Source organism: Meles meles, chromosome 15 (assembly GCF_922984935.1).
Source record: "Meles meles chromosome 15, mMelMel3.1 paternal haplotype, whole genome shotgun sequence".
Lineage (NCBI taxonomy): Eukaryota > Metazoa > Chordata > Mammalia > Carnivora > Mustelidae > Meles > Meles meles.
The window spans coordinates 20,574,855-20,595,685 of record NC_060080.1 but is presented as its reverse complement, the minus strand read 5'-3'; the positions used below and the strand labels follow the sequence as shown (position 1 = coordinate 20,595,685).

General features: G+C 40.7%; 2 protein-coding genes across 2 annotated transcripts in view; one reads left to right on the top strand and one right to left on the bottom strand.

The window, feature by feature from the left end:
- The window catches only part of HADHB (hydroxyacyl-CoA dehydrogenase trifunctional multienzyme complex subunit beta), a 34,361-nt gene extending 18,177 nt beyond the window's left edge, over nucleotides 1-16,184 (bottom strand). The window contains exons 1-5 of the mRNA XM_045979967.1: nucleotides 16,035-16,184; nucleotides 8,888-8,962; nucleotides 8,734-8,778; nucleotides 4,144-4,243; nucleotides 715-759 (exon numbers count right to left, since the gene is read on the bottom strand). Coding sequence (XP_045835923.1) covers nucleotides 715-759; nucleotides 4,144-4,243; nucleotides 8,734-8,778; nucleotides 8,888-8,954 — 257 coding nt within the window. The 5' untranslated portion in view covers nucleotides 8,955-8,962; nucleotides 16,035-16,184. The remainder of the gene's footprint in view (nucleotides 1-714; nucleotides 760-4,143; nucleotides 4,244-8,733; nucleotides 8,779-8,887; nucleotides 8,963-16,034) is intronic.
- A 142-nt stretch (nucleotides 16,185-16,326) lies between these two features.
- Nucleotides 16,327-20,831, top strand: part of HADHA (hydroxyacyl-CoA dehydrogenase trifunctional multienzyme complex subunit alpha) — a 48,677-nt gene continuing 44,172 nt past the window's right edge. The window contains exon 1 of the mRNA XM_045979966.1: nucleotides 16,327-16,482. Within this exon, the coding sequence (XP_045835922.1) occupies nucleotides 16,416-16,482 (67 nt within the window). The 5' untranslated portion in view covers nucleotides 16,327-16,415. The remainder of the gene's footprint in view (nucleotides 16,483-20,831) is intronic.

The window sequence follows — 20,831 nt, the reverse complement described above, 5'->3', positions numbered from 1 at the left end:
GCTTCCTCCTCTCTCTCTCTGCCTGCCTCTCTGCCTACTTGTGATCTCTCTCTGTCAAATAAATAAATAAAATCTTTAAAAAATAAATAAATAAATAAATAAATAAATAAATAAAATCTTAAAAAAGAAAAATGAGATAATGCTCTACATGCTATTCCCACCACACAAACAGCCACATATTGTAGGAGTCTCCTCAAAGTCCACATCCATCTCTAATCTCAGGTAACCACACCTAATTTTATATTCTTACTTGCTTTACACATAAATCTTTAGGTCTTATTCTAGGCTTATTTCTAGATAAATATTAGCTGTCTAATATAATCACCATATACATATATATATATATATAGAGAGAGAGAGAGAGAGAGAGAGAAATATGTATCGGAGTAAATATATATATCGCATTTACTCTGGTTAGTTTATACTGGCTAGCTAGCTACAGCACTCCTTAAAGAACACTGTTATGCCAAGAGATTATTTGCCCAGACCGCAAAATAAACATTTCTGACAGCTCCCACTTGCTTGAATTTGTACTGTACCTATGGCCAGAAGAAAGCGCAAATAAATCTTAAAAGGCCAGTATTTGTTTCTCACCACATAAAAGTTAGAATATCCTAGATACAGAAATTCTATTAAACACGTTGTTTTACATGTAAAAACTAGAGAAAGTGCTTTTAATGAAATAAGAACTAAAATAAAACTGCATTTACTTACGAAAGTGCTGCTCTAGCCAAATCATGTGGCATCAGGTCCTTATACCTGGGGAAAGAAAACAAACAAACTAAAAGCCTAGAACTTTAATAAAAAACACATTCGTTCTATTTGAAATCAGTAGAAACAACAACTAACACAAGCTGCCGTAAATGCCTTCATTCTGCTATCGAAGGCAGTCCATCATCTCAAATGAAGCAACAGTGTGACTACTATTCGTCATTGGGAACGCTCTGGCAAGCCTTACCCCCTACTGAGCTGGCTAAGAACGTTAACAAAGACGTGGCCCAGTATCTTACTGTTCAGCACGACATATGCTACATGCTCTAAAACTAAGGGCCAGGAGTGCCTGGGTGGCTTAGTCCGTTGAGTTGATCTCAGGGTCCTGGGATCAAGCCCCACATTGGGCTCTCTGCTCAGCAGAGTCTGCTTCTCCCTCTCTGACCCTCTTCCCCACTTGTTTGTTCTCTCTCTCTCTCTCAAAACAAAATAAAAAATAAAAATAAATTCCACCTTTTAAATTCTCTTTACTTTCATTTTTAAAATATATTATTTATTTTGTAATGCCCAAAGGGACTTTGGCATTTGTATTAGGATTTTTAAAGAAACTTTTTGAAGTAATTTTGAGATTTACGACAGAACTGGAAAGATAGAACGGAGCTCCTGAATAACCTCTGTGTGGCTTCCCCTCATGCTAATATCTTACGGCACCATGATGCACTAGTCAATACTAAGAAATTACACTGGCCAACACTACTCACTAGGTTTCTAACTTTATCTGGGTCTCACCAATTTTTCTACTAATTCCTTCTTACTTGTCTGTTCCAAGACCAAATCCATGCATTTAGTGGTCATGCCTCTGTTTCCTCCAATCTGTGACAGTTTCTCAGCCTTTCTGTGTCTTTTGTGACCTTGACAATTGAAGACTAGGGTCAGTGGGTCTGGGGGAAGAATACCACAGAGGTAAAGTGCCCTTCTCATTGCTTCATATCAGAATATACATGACAGCAACACGACTTATCCCTAGTGATGACAGTGTCTGCCAGTTTTCTCCACTATCTTTCCCCTTCTGTACTCAACTTGAGTAGAGAAGGACTTACTAGTTCTGCTCTCACTCAAGGGGAGGAGAATGTAGCTCCACTTCAGAGTAGAAGAACTAACAAAGGATTTGTGGACATATATTAAAAGCATCAAAATTACTTTTTTTTAAAGATTTTATTTATTTATTTCACAGAGAGCGATCACAAGTAGACAGAGAGGCAGGCAGAGAGAGAGGGAGGGAAGCAGGCTCGCCGCCGAGCAGAGAGCCCGATGTAGGACTCGATCCCAGGACCCTGAGATCATGACCTGAGCTGAAGGCAGTGGCTTAACCCACTGAGCCACCCAGGCGCCCCAAAAGCATCAAAGTTATTAATGAATATTTGGGGGAAGAGAGTTTGAGGCTATGCAAATATCCTGTTTCTCAACATCTCTCACCCGCTAATTTTAGCATTCATTCACAGATCTTGCTTGCAGCAATTCCTACTGTGGTGTTCTAATGGTGATTTATTTATTTTCCTTGTTCCTGCTACATTCGTTAGCTGAAATTCTTTGGTAAATACGATGTGTCCCTTCTTCCTCATGTATGTATTTATTTAATCACTTATTTATATCAGATTGGACTCATACAAATATGTATTCTTTGGGTTATGATGTAACACTCTGTCACCACCACTTACAGCATTACTTCTATAAGAAATGCTCTAGATTCTAAACCATGTTTATTTATTTATAAGATTTTATTTATTTATTTGATAGAGAGACAGCAAGAGAGGGAACACAAGCAGGAGCAGTGGGAGAGGGAGAAGCAGGCTTCCCACTGAGCAGGGAGCCCGATGTGGGGCTGGATCCCAGGACCCTGGAATCATGACCTGAGCCGAAGGCAGATGCTTAACGACTAAGCCACCCACATGCCCCTAAACCATACGTTTAAAAAAGAATGTTTACTCTGTGTGTGTGTGTGTGTGTAGATGTATACACATGTATCTTCCACCATGTGCATTAACACACTGCTCTGTACCGTGCTCTTTACCCTTAACATATCTTCAAGATCTTTCTATATTAGTACATAATGATAGGCCTCACTATTTTTAGCAGATGCCTAACATTCCCCAGTGCATTTTTAAGGTAGTGACTGCTTATTCAAAATACGGACACCAAAACAACCTAAGCGGAATAGAACTATTACTTCATTTAGCTTGAATCTAGTTACCAAAGTCCGTTATCAGCTTTTGGACAGACCGGGCCTCACTTGGGGTCAAAAAAGGAGAGGAAAAGCCTAAGGAGAATAGCAGTTTGGTTCTGGGAAATTTCTGTACACATCTAGGATCATCCTGGTTCCATTTACTTGGGGTTGTACTATGCTGGGATTTGGACCAGCCCATCAACCGCAATTCTGATCATTTCCAGGAGGCCAAAGCAATGAATTAAAGGCCCTTATAAATACCTGTAGGCCCATAGCCTCAGTATTCAAACTTCTGAAGAAGCACAGAAACAATGGAATTATCTCCAGACAAAGAAAGCATATGTCTGTTGGAACCAAGGTATCTGGACCCACACTAGGTTTTCAAAATAGGGCTGGTTCAATCTAAAACTATACTAGACTTGTTCATGAGAAAGGATGAAAACCAAATTCATCCATATTATACCACTAGCTTAACTTATTCTGTATTAATTTCATAAAAATGCTACCCATACATTAGTCCACTAACAACAGTATTACCTACCGGGTTACATTTACAAAGACCTTTTTTTTTTTTTGAGAGAGAGAAAGAGAGCGAGCGACCACACACCAGTGGGGAGGAGGATCAGAGAAAGAGGGAGCAGCAGACTCTCCACTGAGCAGAGAGCCTGATGAGGGGCTCGATCCCAGGGTCCTAGGATCATGACCTGAGCCAAAGGCAGACGCTTAACCGATTGAGCCACCCAAGTACCCCTATAAAGACCACATTTGAAAGTATCTTAAGGGGCACCTGGGTGGCTCAGTGGGTTAAAGCCTCTGCCTTCCGCTCAGGTCATGATCCCAGGGTCCTGGGATCGAGTCCCACATTGGGCTCTCTGCTCTGCGGGGAGCCTGCTTCCTCCTCTCTCTCTGCCTGCCTCTCTGCCTAGTTGTGATTTCTCTCTGTCAAATAAATAAAATACTAAAAAAATTTAAAAAAAAAGAAAGTATCTTAAAAGAAGTAAATAAAATATGTGGGGTGATGGATGTGTAAATTAATCCGATTATAGTAATTATTTCACAATGTATATGTATATTAAATCATCAGTTATAAAAATTTAAAAATCATGTTGTACAATCTAAATATATACAATTCTCATTTGCCAATCATACCTGAATAAAGCTGGGAGGAAGAAAAGAGAAAAAGAAGAGCGCAATCATTTCATACTTACGAAGTGCCAGACTGCAAGAACGGAATGCGAACACCGTCTACCACCACGACATTCCTTATGTTGGGTTTTGCTAAAGTTTTCTTTGATTTGGTCTGGGCGGCTTTAAGATAAAGTTCAAAGAACTGTTAATACAACTATATGAAGTCAGATGACTTTTTACATTTTTAAAGACAGACATTCTAAGCAGAATTACCTCATTCAACACCAAGTTGCATTTGCCATTTACCAAACCACTTCAATTAAAAAAACAAATGAAACAAAACAAAAACCACCAAGAAACAGACTAGCATTTACAAGTTTCCAAACGACATTTAAGGTAAATACAGAGATTATAACTAATGAAGAGGGTGTTCGTGCCATTAAGAAAACTGTTTCTTTCTATCAAATGTTTGGTAATCTATCACACTGAAAATCAATGTGACACCTGTCTGTCATTCATGTTAGAAGTCAAAGGGGAGGGCGCCTGGGTGGCTCAGTGGGTTAGGCCTCTGCTTTCGGCTCAGGTCATGATCTCAAGGTCCTGGGATCGAGTCCCGCATCGGGCTCTCTGCTCGGCAGGGAGCCTGCTTCCTCCTTTCTCTCTGCCTGCCTCTCTGCATACTTGTGATCTCTCTCTGTCAAATAAATAAATAAAAATCCTTAAAAAAAAAAAAAAAAAGAAGAAGTCAAAGGGGAGGGGGCACCTGGGTGGCTCAGTGGGTTAAAGCCTCTGCCTTCAGCCCAGGTCATGATCTCAGGGTCCTGGGATCAAGCCCCACATCGGGCTCTCTGCTCAGCAGGGAGTCTGCTTCCCCCTCTATCTCTGCCTACTTGTGATCTCTCTCTCTCTCTAATAAATAAATAAAATCTTAAAAAAAAAAAAAAAAAGAAGAAGTCAAAGGGGACCTGGCTGGCTCAGTCAGTAGAGCACGCGAATCTTGGACTCGAGCCCCGTGCTGGGTGTAGAGATTACTTAAAAAAACAAAAACCTGGGGTGCCTGGGTGGCTCAATTGGTTAAGCATCTGCCTTCGGCTCAGGTCATGATCTCGGGGGCCTGGGATGGAGCCCCACATGTGTCTCTGCTCAGCGGAGAGTCTGTCTCTCCCTCTCCCTCCACTGGTCCTCCTGCTTGTGTGCTCTCTCTCTCTCAAGTGTGTGCACACTCTGTCAAATAGATAAATAAAATCTTTAAAAAACAAAAATAAATTAAAATCTTAAAAAAAAAACCATGTCATCTTCTATAAGTGATAAGCTATGCCGGACAGGCTCTCTCTCTCAGGAATCTACATAAAAAGGCATAAAGAAAAACACTAATAAAAAAAAAAATTAAAAAAAAAAAAAAGAAAAGAAAAACACTAATTAGCTGAGGCGGAAAGGATGCCATGAAGAAAAACCAGGGTACCAGTAAACTGAGGTCACTTGTAAGCCAGTCATGCAGCAGCAAAAAGCTCGAGTGAGCAGAGAAGCCAGCAGGAAGGGTGAAGGATATCAAGAGAGAAGCAGCAAAGCCAGGAAAGTGACATACCATCTGGCATGAGAAAAACAAAGGAGCCGCGGCCCCTAGAGCTGCTTGGCTCCTAACACTCCCCAGCCATAGTACACTCCGGCCCTCTTATCCTTGAGTGTGTCCATTAGTCACAATTAAAGACACTTGGCTTTGTGACCTCCCTACATTCAGAGGACAGAGAGAAGACATGGGACAGAAGGTAAATTTGAGAGGCAGCAGGAGAGTCAGAAGAGAACAGTGCCTCACAGCAAAAGCAGGAGAGTATCAAGGAGCACAAGATGGTCAAGTAAGTGTTTCAATCCTTAAGGAGAACGAGGACTGCAAAGAAGCTACGGAATTAAAAAATCTGCAGATTACTCGTGACTGATGAAGCAGTAAGGGGAAGTCAGATGACATGCCTTCACGTCATCCCACTGAGCTCATGTTCCTATTATACACTTAGAGGTAAAATTCGAATTCCTGACTCTTCTAATGAATTCCCTGCTTTACTAGTTCCACCTTAACCATCCCAAAGAATTTCCCCTTTCTCAACATGTAATAAGACGAGCAAGTCCCCAATCCCTCACACTGCTCATTCGCTCATTTCAGCATCCTTGCCTTTATTCATGTGCCCTCCCATCTGAGTGGCCTCTTCTGTCCATCTAATTCCTACTTATCCTGCAAGGCCTGGTGTACATTCCACCTCCTAGTAAAGCCTTCCCTGATTAACTACGGTTACCTGTGGTTCTAGCCTCTGAACATCTGTGGCAACCTCTGAGGCAAAAATTAGCTATCCTAAACAATATAGCATCATATTATAAAGTAATTAAACTAATACTACAAGCCAAATTTAAAAATAATATTCATCATTCATTATGTATTGAACCGCCCCCCAAAGGACTCTTATTCTGTTTCTCATGCACAATGGCTCCTACCCACATCAGAATTTTCTCAAAGCCTCCTTTTTATGTATCCCACAGTATATAGGCACACAATAGCAATGTACTGTAAGAATCTGAGCTGCGAGTTAAACTAGCTGGGTTCTAGTCCCTGCCCTGCCAAAACTTTGTTATTTGCTGGACTAGATGACCCCCTCCCAACTAGTTCCCCAGTCACCCACATTTTGGGAATAGGTCCTCTTGTATATGATCATTAATAGAGAAGCCTATCACTAATTGCAAATTTAAACCAAAACCTAGAATTCTATGGCTGATAAACATTCTGTATTTTACACATATAATTGAACTCAAAGCAGATAAAATATGTGTCATGTATTATTTCAGTGGTGTGTGTATGTATATGGTGTGTTTATAGACATAGATACATAACAAACAGAGATATAACCATTGAATCAGTCAAAATTTCCATCAGACACTTAAGTCCCATCTAAAGACTGAACATCAATAAATTCTGTATCCTTCTATTCTAAACCCTTCACCCTAAGAGTCCTGTCAAGCAGGGACATTCACATGAGCTTCAAGAGGAATATGTTGCAAAATTACTACAACCTAAAACCTGTCCAGCATAAGCCTGCTCCCTCCCCACAAATCAGGTGGTCACATTCCTTTGTCTTATCCTGTGCTTTCTTGTACATGATCTTCAGCAGCGCTAACACAAATCACTGTTAGACACCAGGGGTATAAAAAGGCTCCAGTCTCACATGGGTTTGCAATATAGTTGGAGACAGAAAGACAAACACAGTTAAAGAATGGTATAAAGAAAAATGCTTGAAATGCCAGATAAATGCTTTCCTTCTGTTGGTATTCAGTTTGACCTTCTCTCAGTTGTCAAGAATCAGGTCCATTTGTGTGACTGCAAAGCAAAAGCATGTGGGCAAACATCTGAATTATGGAAAAGGTAAATGAATTATGGAAATTACAGAAAAGGTAAAAGGAATTATTCTTCATGAAGCTAAGACAAATCCATTTCCTAGCTAGAATTTAGAAGCCAGAAGAAATATGATTGTTACATAACAAAATGAAACTTCGCTAGGTGGGATTAAGTAATAGACTTCTGACAATATACTATATGTAAAATATACAAATATCATCTTACATTCATATTCGGTTTAGTTTTTAAAGTGCTTTGAGATATCTTCATAACTTGAGGCCAACAAGCCTAAAATTATCATTATTCTTTTTTTAGACAAAGAAATTAAAGCACAGGGAAGTAAAGTGACCAATTCAAGACCACAGTGCCCAGAAAGAGACAGAAATGGAATAGAGTAGAGGTCTTCCAAATTCTGGTAAAGTGCTTTTCTATCCAACTATTATCCAAGTAGAAATACCATAATAAAACCAAAATCATAAGCCATAGGTCACTCGAGGACCCAGGCAAAGAGAGTAATGGTATGAACATGCCAGAGCGTTTGTAGCTCTGACCAGTAAAGACACATACCTATAATGGGGACAGATGCCTTCAAGATGCAGATCTACACTGGGCTTACCAGGGGTCTCTATGACCATGTAAAATCAACACATTTCCCAACTTACTCATTTCATATTGACTAAATAATATCCTTTTATTTTTTCTAAAGATTTTGTTTATCTATTTGAGAGAGAGAGAGCAAGCAAGCGAGCACAAGCAGGGGGTACGGCAGATAGAGAAGGAGAAGCAGACTCCCCACTGAGCAGGAAGCCTGATGTGAGGCTCGATCCTAGGACCCCAGGATCGTGACCTGAGCCGAAGGCAGACACTTAGTTGACTGAGCCATCCAGGCATTCCTAACAAGGTTCTTTTATTTACTAGTTCCCCAGTCACCCACATTTTGGGAATAGGTATATGCTCATTAATAGAGAAGCCTATCACTAATTGCAAATTTAAAAATTTGACTTTGCCTTAAGAATGTCTGTATGCTAATCATCTCCAGGACTGAGAGCTGAATGAATTGACCGGCAGGGTTCATGGTACTGCCATGATGCCAGCAGCAGCCTCCTGTCAACTCTACACCATGCAACATCATTACTGGTTAGCCCTATGCTGTTTTAATTTGAAGGCAATAGTGATGTTCTTGTTGCTCAGAGAAAAGGGAGAATTTGCAAATTAGTCTTGGTTTTTATTCAGAATTCACAGCTCTAGAATCTAACATTTAAACCAGAAATGTTTATTTCACAAATTACTATACCTGGAGCAGCTCGCAGCTGGGAGGAACAGCTCAGAGGTCTCACAACTAGAAGATAAAAGAAATGGTTTACATAAAGCAGTACAATCAATACCTGTGTAAGATGCTTATAAATCTAAATCTCATCTTAAAAAAAGAAAGAAGAAATTAAACTTACAAAATTGGAGGGCCCATTTTGATGTATTGGGAAGATTTTTAAATGTGTAAGTCAACATGGAAGTCATTCTGAAATCTGAAAAAAGAACAAAAATATATCCTGGATTATTTGAGCAATTTGTGGCTTCTAGTCTATGATCTCTGATAATCTTATCCGTGGTAACTATAAAGAACTGCAAAATGTAATGTATTACCAAGTAACTATCCTTCCTCTAGTAATATTCTTATAGCTACACTGACATGGCTTTCATAGCGTGAAAACAACAATTTTAAGCATTATTATTATTACACTCTTTGTAAGAGATGAGAAAACTGAAGCATGCAGGATTTGACTGACTGTCCCAAAGATCCAGCTAGCAAGAGGCAGAGCTGGGATCTGAAGTCCGGAAGTCTAGCTCCAGAGTTTATGTCCTTCTCTAGGGCCAAAGGAGTAGAGAGGTTGCTGGACATGACCATGAAGCCACCAGTGTTAATCTGCTGACTCTGAGGGCTGTGTTGTGATTAGTGCCTTGTGCATGTTCATATGTGGGTGAATGTACACTAAAGTGTTCAGGGGTGGTGTAGTGTCATGTTAGCAAGTTACATCCAAATGCTGTAAGGAAAAAAATTTGTGTACTGCACTTTCTCCTTTTTTTTAAAGATTTTATTTATTTATTTAAGAGAGAGAGATTGCGAGCTGGAGGGAGAGGGAATCTGAAGAAGACTCCACACTGAGCATAGAGCACAATAGGGGACCTGATCTCACAATCCCAAGATCATGACCTGAGCTGAAACCAAGAGTTGGCTGCTTAACCAAGTGAGCCACCAGGATCCCCTCACTTGCTACTTTTTAATAAGCTTGCTATTGTTTCAAAATAATTAAAAAAAATTAAAACCGTACATATTAAAAAGTATTTAAAATATATTAGAAGGTCCCCTAAATTCTTAAAAAATGAATTCCTACAAATCGGTACCCAAAAAATGGGCAAAGGACATGAACACACTATTCACAGAAATGGAAATAACGAATGGCTCTTGGATACATGAAAAGAAGTTCAATCTTACTCCTAAAAGAAATGCAAACTGAAACCACACACAGAGACACAATATTTGACCTGTGACACTGGCCGACTGGAAGGTCTGACATACTCTGTGCTAAGAGTATGCACAAACACGCTGCTGAGAGGCCATGCTGGGGCAATCCCTACGGAGGGCAATGTGGCAGTTAACTGTCAAAACTATAACTGCAGGGGTGTCTGGGTGGCTCAGTGGGTTAAGCCTCTGCCTTCGGCTCAGGTCGTGATCTCAGGGTCCTGGGATGGAGCCCCGCATCGGGCTCTCTGCTCAGCAGGGAGTCTGCTTCTCCCTCTGCCTGCCTCTCTGCCTACTTATGATCTCTCTGTGTCCAATAAATTTAAAAAAATCTTAAAAAAAAAAAAAAAAAAGCTGTAACTGCATCCAACTTTTGATCCAGCAATTCCACTTTTACTTCCAGGACATTACTAATGCACACGCAACATGAAGCATGTCACCACTGTTCGTAATAGCAAAATATCAGAATTACTACAAATATGGAACTGGTTAAGTAAACCACACTACAACCACCCAAAGAAATATTATGCAGCTATGAAAGATAAGGAAATGGTTATGTACCGATAGGGAACCACTGTTAACCTGCATTAAGTGAAAAAAAGCAAGGTGTAAAATAGTGTACAGCTACTACTTCTCATGTCAAAAAGAGGAAAAATAATATATGTATTTCCTTGTATCTTTATAAAATACCCCTGAAAGTAGAAACAAGATGTTAAAAAGGAAGGAAACTGAGTAACTACAGGACAGGATGTAAGGCAGACTTGTCATTGTCCATGTTTTATAATTTCTCAATTTTGAAATACGTTTTAACCTAAAAAAAAAAAAAGGGTAAAAATAGGCTGGTGATATATGCCTATGAAGGTGGTGGCAGCCAGCCTCCAAGATGGCTCCCAACAATCTCCACCTTTTGGTATTCATACCCTTGTGCCGTTGCTCCCAACAGTGTACCACAGTTGGTCTGTGTAAACACAAGAATATGTCAGAAGTGACGATACGTCACTTCTGAGATTAAGCTATAAGGAATACTGCAGCTTTTGCTCTTGTTCTTTCTCTCCAATCACTCGCTCATTCTGGGGGAAGCCAGCTGGCACAACTCAAGCAGTCCTATGAAGTGACTCACATGATGAGAACTGCCACCTCGTGCCAACAGTCACCTGAACTTGAAAGTGGATCCTCAAGCACAGGCAAACTCTCAGATGATGACTGCCCTGACCAACATTCTCCTGCAACCTCATGAGAAATTAAGTCAGAACAACCCAGCTAAGTCACCCCCAGAAGCTGTACGAAACAGTAAATTTTTATTGTTTTGATCTGCTAAATTTGCGGGTAATTTGTTACATAAATACAATAGATAATATAAAAGCCTTAAAAAGACAGATAATATAGGGGGGCCTGGGTGGCTCAGTTGGTTGAGCGTCTGCCTTCGGCTCAGGTCATGATCTCAGGGCCATGGGCTCAAGCCCCACACTGGCTCTCTGCTCAGCAGGGAGTCTGCTTCTCCCTCTCCCCCAAATAAATGAGTGGAATCTTAAAAATAATAATAATAATATATAAAAGGCTCATTTAACTTCTCTTGCATCTTTATAGACTAAAAGAGGATGCCCTAGGACTTAAAAAAAAAAAAAAGAAAAGAAAATCACATTCTTCCAAATATGTGGTTTGAAAAGAGATGAAGGAATCCAAACTCTAGGCTTATCACCCTAGGGATATTCAAAAGACTCTAGCCAGGGAGACACAAACAAGCCCATGAGATGAGAACCCCAGTTTCCAGAAGCTACATATGACACCACACCAGTCTTGGATACAAATTCCCTTAAGTAAGGGCGCCTGAGTGGCACAGTCTGTTAAGCATCTGACTCTTCATTTCGGCTCCAGTCATGATCGTAGGGTCCCAAGACGGAGCCCAACAGGCCAAGCTCAGAGTGGAGTCTGTTTGGGACTCTCTGTCTGTCCCTTCCGCTGTCCCTCTCTCTAAAATAAATACATAAATAAATCTTTAAAAAAAATTGTCTCCCTCTCAAAGAAAAGATAACATTTCAAATGCAAAAAGATGAATTATTCACTAAATTTTAGGGGGAAATGCCTAATTATCTGGAAAAAAACTTTAGGTCCATAACTCATACATGTAGGAATCAATTCCAGATGTGATTAATCTAATTATATACACATTTTAACTATAAAAGCACTAGTAAAAGGTATCAGAATATTTTCATATTCTTATACCGGGAAAGACTTCCAACATATGGCACAAAACTCAGAGGTCATAAAGGGAAAAGAGTAAATAATGGTTCTAATTAGATAAACATGTAAAATATCTACACAGCAAAAAGATACTAAAATAAAATTAAAAGGCAAACAACAGATTCAGAGAAAATATTTGTAATATGCAAAACAGACAAAGGGTTAATATCCATAACACATAAAGAACTATTACAAATTATAGCAAAAAGAAAAATAATCTATAATGGAATCTGTGGCTTTCACCCAAATATCCATTTGACTCCATTATGCAATTGCCATATGCAGTTTACATGAGATAGAATCCAGCCCAACTCCATAATTTAAACCAATCAGAATAATTTCATTCTCTTTGCCAAGATCATTGGTTCAGGTAACCAAGGCCTAAAACAATGGCCTAAAACAACTGACTTGATTTAGCAATAATAATCTAGTCAGTCTGACATTCCAGTCAGTATTCTGCCTAGAATTCTGGAATATAAATCTTTCCTTCTGAGGCTTAACACAGCTACCACAGTTTGCAAACAGGAAAAAAGCTAGTCTAAGCATAGAGCCAATCAATCCCAAAAGAGGACAAAGCTGAGAATTTCCAAAAAGGAAACTAGAGCACTAATTGAATCATATCCAAAACCCACTCTCCTTTTGTGCTTTCTCCTTGTTAGAAAATAAATCCCCTCGAATTTGAGTTGAATTTTGTTATTTGCAAATGAAAGGTTCCTTACTGATACATGCCTAAAAGAAAAAAAAGCAAATGAGCAATTCACAGAAATAAAAATGTCAAAGTATCAAAATTTTGTGTTCAACCTCACTAACAATAAAAACATTTTTTAAATTAAAACAAGGTATCACTGTGGGGTTGTAAACCTGGCAGAAAGTAACACATTGTTAACACATAATTCTAGTAAGAACAGTTTTAAGCACTTCCTACACAGTTGATAAAAGTGTAAACTGTTAAGGTTTTGGAAGGGGATTTTTAGTTACGTAACAAAATTTAAGTTGTGAATTTCTGAGCCCAGTAATTTCTAAAATTGGTCTTTAACCTATAGAAATACTCAAGATGTGTGTGTAGCATACACAGATCTGCCTATAGAAATATTCAATATATACGTTCACTGTAGCACACTAGACACTGGAACTAATCTAACTGCACATCAGTAGGAAATGGTTAAATAAATTATAGTACAAACATACCATGGAACACTGCGCAGGAGTTTGAAAAGAAAAATAAAAAACATGATATACATATATGTCCTAACACGGGAAAATGTCCACAATATATATTAAATGAAAAAGCAAACTGCAGAACAATATGCACAGTAAGACACCACTTTTATAACAGAAAGAAAAAGTCCATAAAGCTAAGAGTCTATATACGGAAGGAATAAAGAGGAGCTTTCATTTCTTCTTTTCATTTTTTTTTTAAAGAAGCTTTCATTTTATATTCCTCTCTCTTCTCAAAAAAATCTGTTACAATGAGCATTTTTTTTAAATATTTTATTTATTTGACAGACAGAGATCACAAGTAGGCAGAGACAGGCAGAGAGAGGAGAAAGCAGGCTCCCTGCTAAGCAGAGAGCCCGATGTAGGGCTCGATCCCAGGACCCTGGGATCATGACCTGAGCCGGAGGCAGAGGCTTTAACCCACTGAGCCACCTAGGTGCCCCACCTTTTTTTAAGGTTTTAGACCATTTTATTTTTTATGTACAGTATAATTCTAGTTTCATTTAAAAATCTATGTATATTAATATTTATACAAATATATAAAAATATACAAATGCATACAAAGTGTCCAGAAAAATACAGAGCAAAATGTTTTAGGTTTTGTTGTTTTTTTTTAAGCAACATGTTAACAGCAGTTATCTCTGGCTGGTGGAATTATTGGTGTATTTATTTTCTCTGTAGTTTCTGAAAAATAATTATTACTAATTCAATAATTAATTAAAAATACATTTCAAAAGGAAGAGCGACTAAGCAAATTACCTTGTGGGAGGGTTGACTTTTATTGTCATTTGCTCTAAGCTTTAGGAAATAGACCTTTTTGACTCAAGGATTTGGGAAGCATGGAAACTCCAGCGGAGTAGTCTGGCATAATCTGTGGAACTATGGAAAGATGCATGAAGTTGCAGACACCTGGGAGTAAGGGAAAGGAAGAAGGTGCTCGGCAAGTGACGAAAGCAAAATGGGGGTGAGTGTTGCCTGGGTGGCTCAGTTAAGCGTCTGCCTTTGGTTCAGATCATGATTCCAGGATTCTGGGATTGAGCTCCCCATCAGGCTCCTTCCTACTCACCCGAAAGACTGCTTCTCCCTCTCCCTCTACCCCCAACCACGCTCTCTCATAAATAAACAAAATCTTGACCAAAAAAAAAAAAAAAAAGCAAAATGGAGTGGCTTAACAGCCCACTGTTAACACTATCATTAAGACACAATGGAAGGACACAGTCTAAAACCAGACTGTCCAAATCCAAATCCCCGGTCCACCCTAGTTTTAGGATCTTAGGCAAGTTACTTAATCTTTCTGTTTTAGAGGAAGATGTAGATAATTCATCTGTAAAATGTAGATAATCTCAGCACCTACATCAAAGGGTTGCTGTGAGGAATAACTAAATTAATACACAAAACACTTAGGACAGTGCCTGATACACAGCAAGGGTCATACATGTTTGCTATTAATATATTACGGAGCAGTGATATAAATCTACCTAGTTCCCCTCTCCTAAGCCACAGTAAGAAAAATAACATTTCTGCCCTGATGGAGCTTATGATCTCGTTGAGAGTACAGGAACAAAAAAGCGAGCCAAGACAGGATGGCCTTTAGCTAAGAAGAGTTTTCACGCTTTTGAAGAGTTGTATGAAACAAAACAAAAAATATATGAAATCAATACGGGCTTGCAGAACCTAAACTATTTACTATCCTAACTAAACTATTTACTATTTACTATCCAGCCCTTCACAAAAAAGTTTACTACCCCTTATCTAAATAGCAAGCACTGAACATAATTATATGCACGAGGGCATTCTGAGGGCAGAAGGCAAGCTTTTAACTGTAAAAATCTTATGAGTTGGGAGAGGGCCTCCGGAGATCAAGAATCCTTTTTGCAAGTTAATGTTATTTAGTTTGGAATCAATCGCATTATTCCAGGACTCGAACCCATCTTTCCAACATAAAACCAGCTATTATGCAACGGAGAACTCGTGACTGAAAGTTAATAGACGTAGGCTCTATCCCTATTTCCACCACCTGTGGCCACAGATATGCCCACCCACGCTGATTCTGGGGCTTCATTTATAAGGTGAAAGGAATGAAGGACCAGATGATGATGGGCAGATCCCTTCTAGGTTAGAAAATCCTCTGGACCATTAGGTCTCCCGCAAGGATGGAGAAACAGCTCTCAACTCCAGCCACACTCCAGGCCGGAAATGGTCACGTGACCGAATCCCAGTCCAGCAGCTGCGACCGGGTAATCCCAACTCCGCGTTCTAACAGCCGCTCACCTGGCTACAAGCAAAACGGGTGAAACAAAAACACACACTGAGATTCAGCCCAGCGCTTTATGCCGACACGCACACGAGCAAACAGGTCGTTAACCCGAGGTGATAAGTTAAAAGACACGGTGACACCGCTGCTCAGAGCTACACGCATAAAGCTAGTCCCAGTTACGGCCCTGATGGCAGTGGTCCCGTAGACCCAGTCCGATGGGGCCTCCCTCCGCTCCCTGCAACTCCACTCCCCGAGGAGAAGGGAGGAGGCCGCGGGCACTGGCGCAGGAGATAGGAAAGGAACTGCGGCTGTCGCTGCAGGGAAAGGCCAGGCGGGGAGCCAAGCGCACGGCCCATCTCACCTCAGCTCTGTCCTCTCGAGCTCTAGCTGCGGACACGAAGGTTTGGCCTCAAGTGCCGGGACTAGTCGTGACCCAGGGGCGGGTCCTTCCCCAAAGGACCCCCTTCACTCCCGCCCCCGAACCCCGCAGGCTGCCCATCGGCCGCCTGTCTGAAAATCCGGACACCGGGCCTCCTCTATGGGCCCTCTGCCATCCAGTGAAGAAAGCAACCTCGTTAGCCGGAAGCGAACGGCAGGCGTGAGGAGCCAAAGCAACTCGGCCCTAAGGGGTTTTAGTCAGGCAGTACGTCGGGCGCCTAGCTGGGGCCAGGCGGAGCAGAAAAGTCCTCGGCTCGAAGGCCCGCGTCTGAGCCCTTTCCACTTTCGTCCTCTTCAGCTCAAGATGGTGGCCTCACGGGCAATAGGCAGTTTGAGCCGCGCCACTGCCTCCAGGATGCGCCGCTGCCCAGGTGAGGCCTGGCTGGGAGCGCCCCGCAGCCCCGGGCAGAACTCTCGCGAAGCCTGAGGTAGCCTCGTAGCGCGCCTCCCTGTCGCTGTCGCCTCCCCGCCCGGCCGGGGAACGCAGCCCTGCGTGGGGGGAAGGATGCCCCTCTTGGACCCAGTCTCCTGTGCCCTTGCGCAAACTGACCCTTCCTCTCTCCCTGCTCCCGAGTCCTGCAGCGATTTCAGGCTCCGTAGCCTCACGTTTCTGGGTGCTGCCCACCCGGTCTAGCCCCTTCCGCGAGTGTCCCCGGCGCACTTCTGGCGTCACGCCCCTCTTATTTTCTTCTGTCATGGCTTGGGACCTGACCCTACTAGATGGGGGGTTCCAGGGGGACTGGGGCAGTCCAGTCTGTCACATCTTTGTGGCCGCACATCACCTTACTCGTGACAAGAGCTGTCTTAAAAGCTTCTTAGGTGTAATGGACCAGCCTTGCGAATTACCGCTACTCCCAGCTCCTTGCCCTCAAAACCATTCTGTACCTATTACCACATTTAAATAAGGAGCTCGAGTGTTGCAGTTCCAGTAATCCCAGTGTGAAGGTGTAGTATGTTAAGTTTCAAGGGGAGGTTTTGCAACTTGCCAGAAGAAATATTTTTTAAATACACAAATCCGCTTGTCCTGGCTGTGGACACCCTGAGGGCAAGGAGATGGGGGGGAAGCAAATATCTGTACCCCAAGTTAAATAATTTTAAAATCTAATCTAATTTTGTTTCTGACGGTACCCGGTTAGGTTTGCATTCGCTGTATTTTTCTCTTCGGACTGGCAGTGAAAGGTTTAAAGTGGGTGATTATGGAAAATCAAGCGTTTTCCTTCCATCTCAGATCTGTCAGGTGAAATGTAACCTTTTATTGCCTGTTACACTTAATACTGGCTGCTAATCAGAATTTTCATTTGTAATATGTCTTTCTCCTGAACACGGTAGCTGGTAGCTGGAGTCTTCTGTAAGGGATTAATTTTGGTTGGGTTCAGACTTTTTCTAAATCTCCACCAATGTTTGTAGTTTCCACAGGACTGCTGTGTGTGTGTGTGTGTGTGTGTGTGTGTGTGTGTGTGCCAATCATAATATTACAAAAAATTGAAATGTAAAGACTGGGGAAAGTTAAGAAAAAAGTCATGCATTACTAGTCACATATAGTAACTATTAGCATTTGGTCATTTTACCTTACAGTTTTTTTGTTGTTGTTGTTTTCCACGTTTATGTTGTAAGGCTTTATGAAAATCACATGTATATATTTGAACTTGCCTATGCATTGGTTTTAAGGTAATGCTTATGGATTAGCAGCTGCTGTAACACTGAGCTGGTCGTCAGGTCATGTGGTTTCCAGTCACTAGTGTAACTTTGGACAGATATCTTGGTCTAATGGATCTTTATTTTCCTCAGCTGCAAAATGATTGAGACTTTGGATTTTCTTGGACAGGAGAAATAGGATGAAAGAGCAATTCAAAGCATTAAATTTGGAGTCTGACTTTGGGGCTTGAATCTGGCGTGGCCTTGTACTCTCTAGTGACCTTGGACAGTTAATTTCTTCTGTTTTCTCATTTGTGAAGTGGGGAACCTTTGTGAACTTCAAAGGAGTTATTCTAAATTTAAAGCAGTTTTTCATGGACTGAATGTTCAGTACATGCTTCTATTAACTCTTTTCTGCCCTGAAGAACTGATTCTGTATATCTGAGAATTTTTAAAAATAATTTTTACATTTTATATGTGTAATAACAAGCTTAGCTTTTCCTAACTTTTTATAGAAATATATATACAGGGGCGCCTGGGTGGCTCAGTGGGTTAAGCCGCTGCCTTCGGCTCGGGTCATGATCCCAGGGTCCTGGGATCGAGCCCCGCATCGGGCTCTCCGCTCAGCGGGAGCCTGCTTCCCTCTCTCTCTGCCTGCCTCTCTGCCTGCTTGTGATCTCTCTCTGTCAAATAAATAAAAAATCTTTAAAAAAAAAAAAAAAAAAAAAAAAAAAAAAGAAATATATATACACACGTAAATGTATATTTCACCAGTAAGAAAATAATGGCTTATAGTTTTTGTCCATTTGAATAACAATTTATGAATTTTGTGAAAACATGTCTGGAAAGTGAGTTCAAAAACCTGCACACCTGGATTGCCGTTTTGATTCAACTTATTGGTCTTTTACCAGAAAACCTGTGCCAAGGCCAGTGTTTAATGAGATTATGACATTTACTGGTGGATGGATAAATTCTTCTGAAACTGATTTGTTTCTTTCATAGTTCAAACCCATGCCTCCCCCACTAATGCTATAATTCTGAATATGACTGTCAAATGACAGTCACAACTTGACCAAGATATTTTAATTCCCATTCCTAAATCTAAATATTTAATTATGTAAGTGGTAAAATAATTTCATTGAATTAGAGGCAAATAGTAAATAATGTATGTTTAAATTTGACTCACTTCCTTAATCCTATCTCTTCCCCCAGGATTGAATATTGAGAAAAGTTGTTGATTGTTACTACCAAAGTAACATTTTCATATTTGAAATTTGTGTCAGCATAATGCAGCTCTCTCCTCTGCTATAGTTTTAGGTCTTGTAGCATCTTCTTGAGTTAAATTATCAGATGATTAAGAAGTAGGACAAAGGTTTCTCTCTTTTGCTGGCACAGTTGATCTAGGCTAAAGTTCACCTAGCTGCTGTGAAGTTAACTTTCCAGATTACATAATGGTAAGGGCTAGATTTCAAAAAGCCAAAGCTACCTTGTAGCTACCAACTTGATTTAGCTGGCTGTGGTTTGAATTCAAGATAAGTTTGTACACTTACTGATTTTCTCTTTTTGTTTGTTTGTTTGTTTGTTTCTATTGATTTAGAGGAAGTTTTGTGTATGTGAATATGGGTGTGTGTGTTTGTGCAGCAGGTCTGGGTTTTTGTTTTGTTCTGTTTTTTGTTTTTTTTGTTTTTGCTTAGCACTTATCTCTTAACATACTTCTTTACATATTTTTTTGTCTTCCCACCCCATCTCTCCCGCCGTGCATTCCCAGTCAGCCCATCCCTACTCTCATCCACTTTACCCTGTTCTAGCCAGAATTGCTTATTCCCTGCTTCGCCTCCCACTGGAATTTCCACTTCACAGGCAAACTCCTTTTTATGCCAGGCCTGTTTTCACCTCTTCATGTATCTCTACTGGGTAGGAACTGATTCATCGTATGATGTGTGTGTGTGTGTGTGTGTCAGTGTCATCCACTGCTGCTGTAGAATGTAAGCTACACAGAGTCAGGGATTTTATCTTTCTGTTCACTCCATGTGCCTAGAACAGGGCATGGCACATGGTAGGCCACAAGGATTTGTTGTTGTTGAATGAGGGAGTGCGAGATGATGTTGGAAGAGTTATGCTTTAGTTGGAGGAAACACCTGCTATAGATAGATGCAGTGATTAGAGAACAAAATAGTAAATAATAAAAATTAAAAGGGATTTTGAAGGGAAGGGAAAGATCATTGTGGATGGAATCTCATGATAAGGCCTTGTAAAAGAGGGTAGAGCCATGATACAAAGATAAAAAAGAGTGATAAATACAGATGATTCAAATTTTAAATGATGGTAAAGCGAGAAAAGAAGTGTGTCCTTAGAGAGGTAGAGGCGTGGCGATTGAGGATATGACCGCCTTCTATCTTCATTTACTTGTGTGTAGCACTGTGACTTACAGATACTTTTATAATCATTACATCACTTTTATTTCTGTCTTTATAAGAGCACTGAAATGCACTAAGAGACTTGTTCATGGTTATACAGCTAATAAATGATAAACGTGATGGTTGAACCTAAGTCTTGACTCTTGGGTCCTTTCTCTTTGCACTCAGATGGCTGATTTGGATTAGCTTAAAGGAAAAAATTCAGATAGAACCAGAGATCACCTCACTCTGGTACTTGCGTCATCTACACAGCCTTCTTTTAATACGTTGCTTGCCTTTCAAACTAGTGTAAAGCTGCTATTTTCTGTGCCTCTCTTCCCCTCTCTTAAGGACCTGCAGGATAGGGGCACCTGGTTGGCTCAGTCGAAGAGCATGAGACTCTAGATCTCAGGGTTGTTAAGTTCCAGGCCCACATTGGGTATAGAGATTATTTAAATAAATAAGACTTAAAAAAATAATAATAGGGTTTCCTGGGTGGCTTAGTTGGTTAAGCATCCAGCTTGATTTTGGCTCAGGTCGTGATCTCAGGGTTATGAGACCCAGCCTTGTGTCAGGCTCCACACTCAGTGAGGAATTTGCTTGAATTATTTCTCTCCCTCTGCCCCCCCCCCCCATCCCGGGCCCTGTGCATGCTTTCTCTCTCTCTCAAGTAAAACTGCAGGATAGAG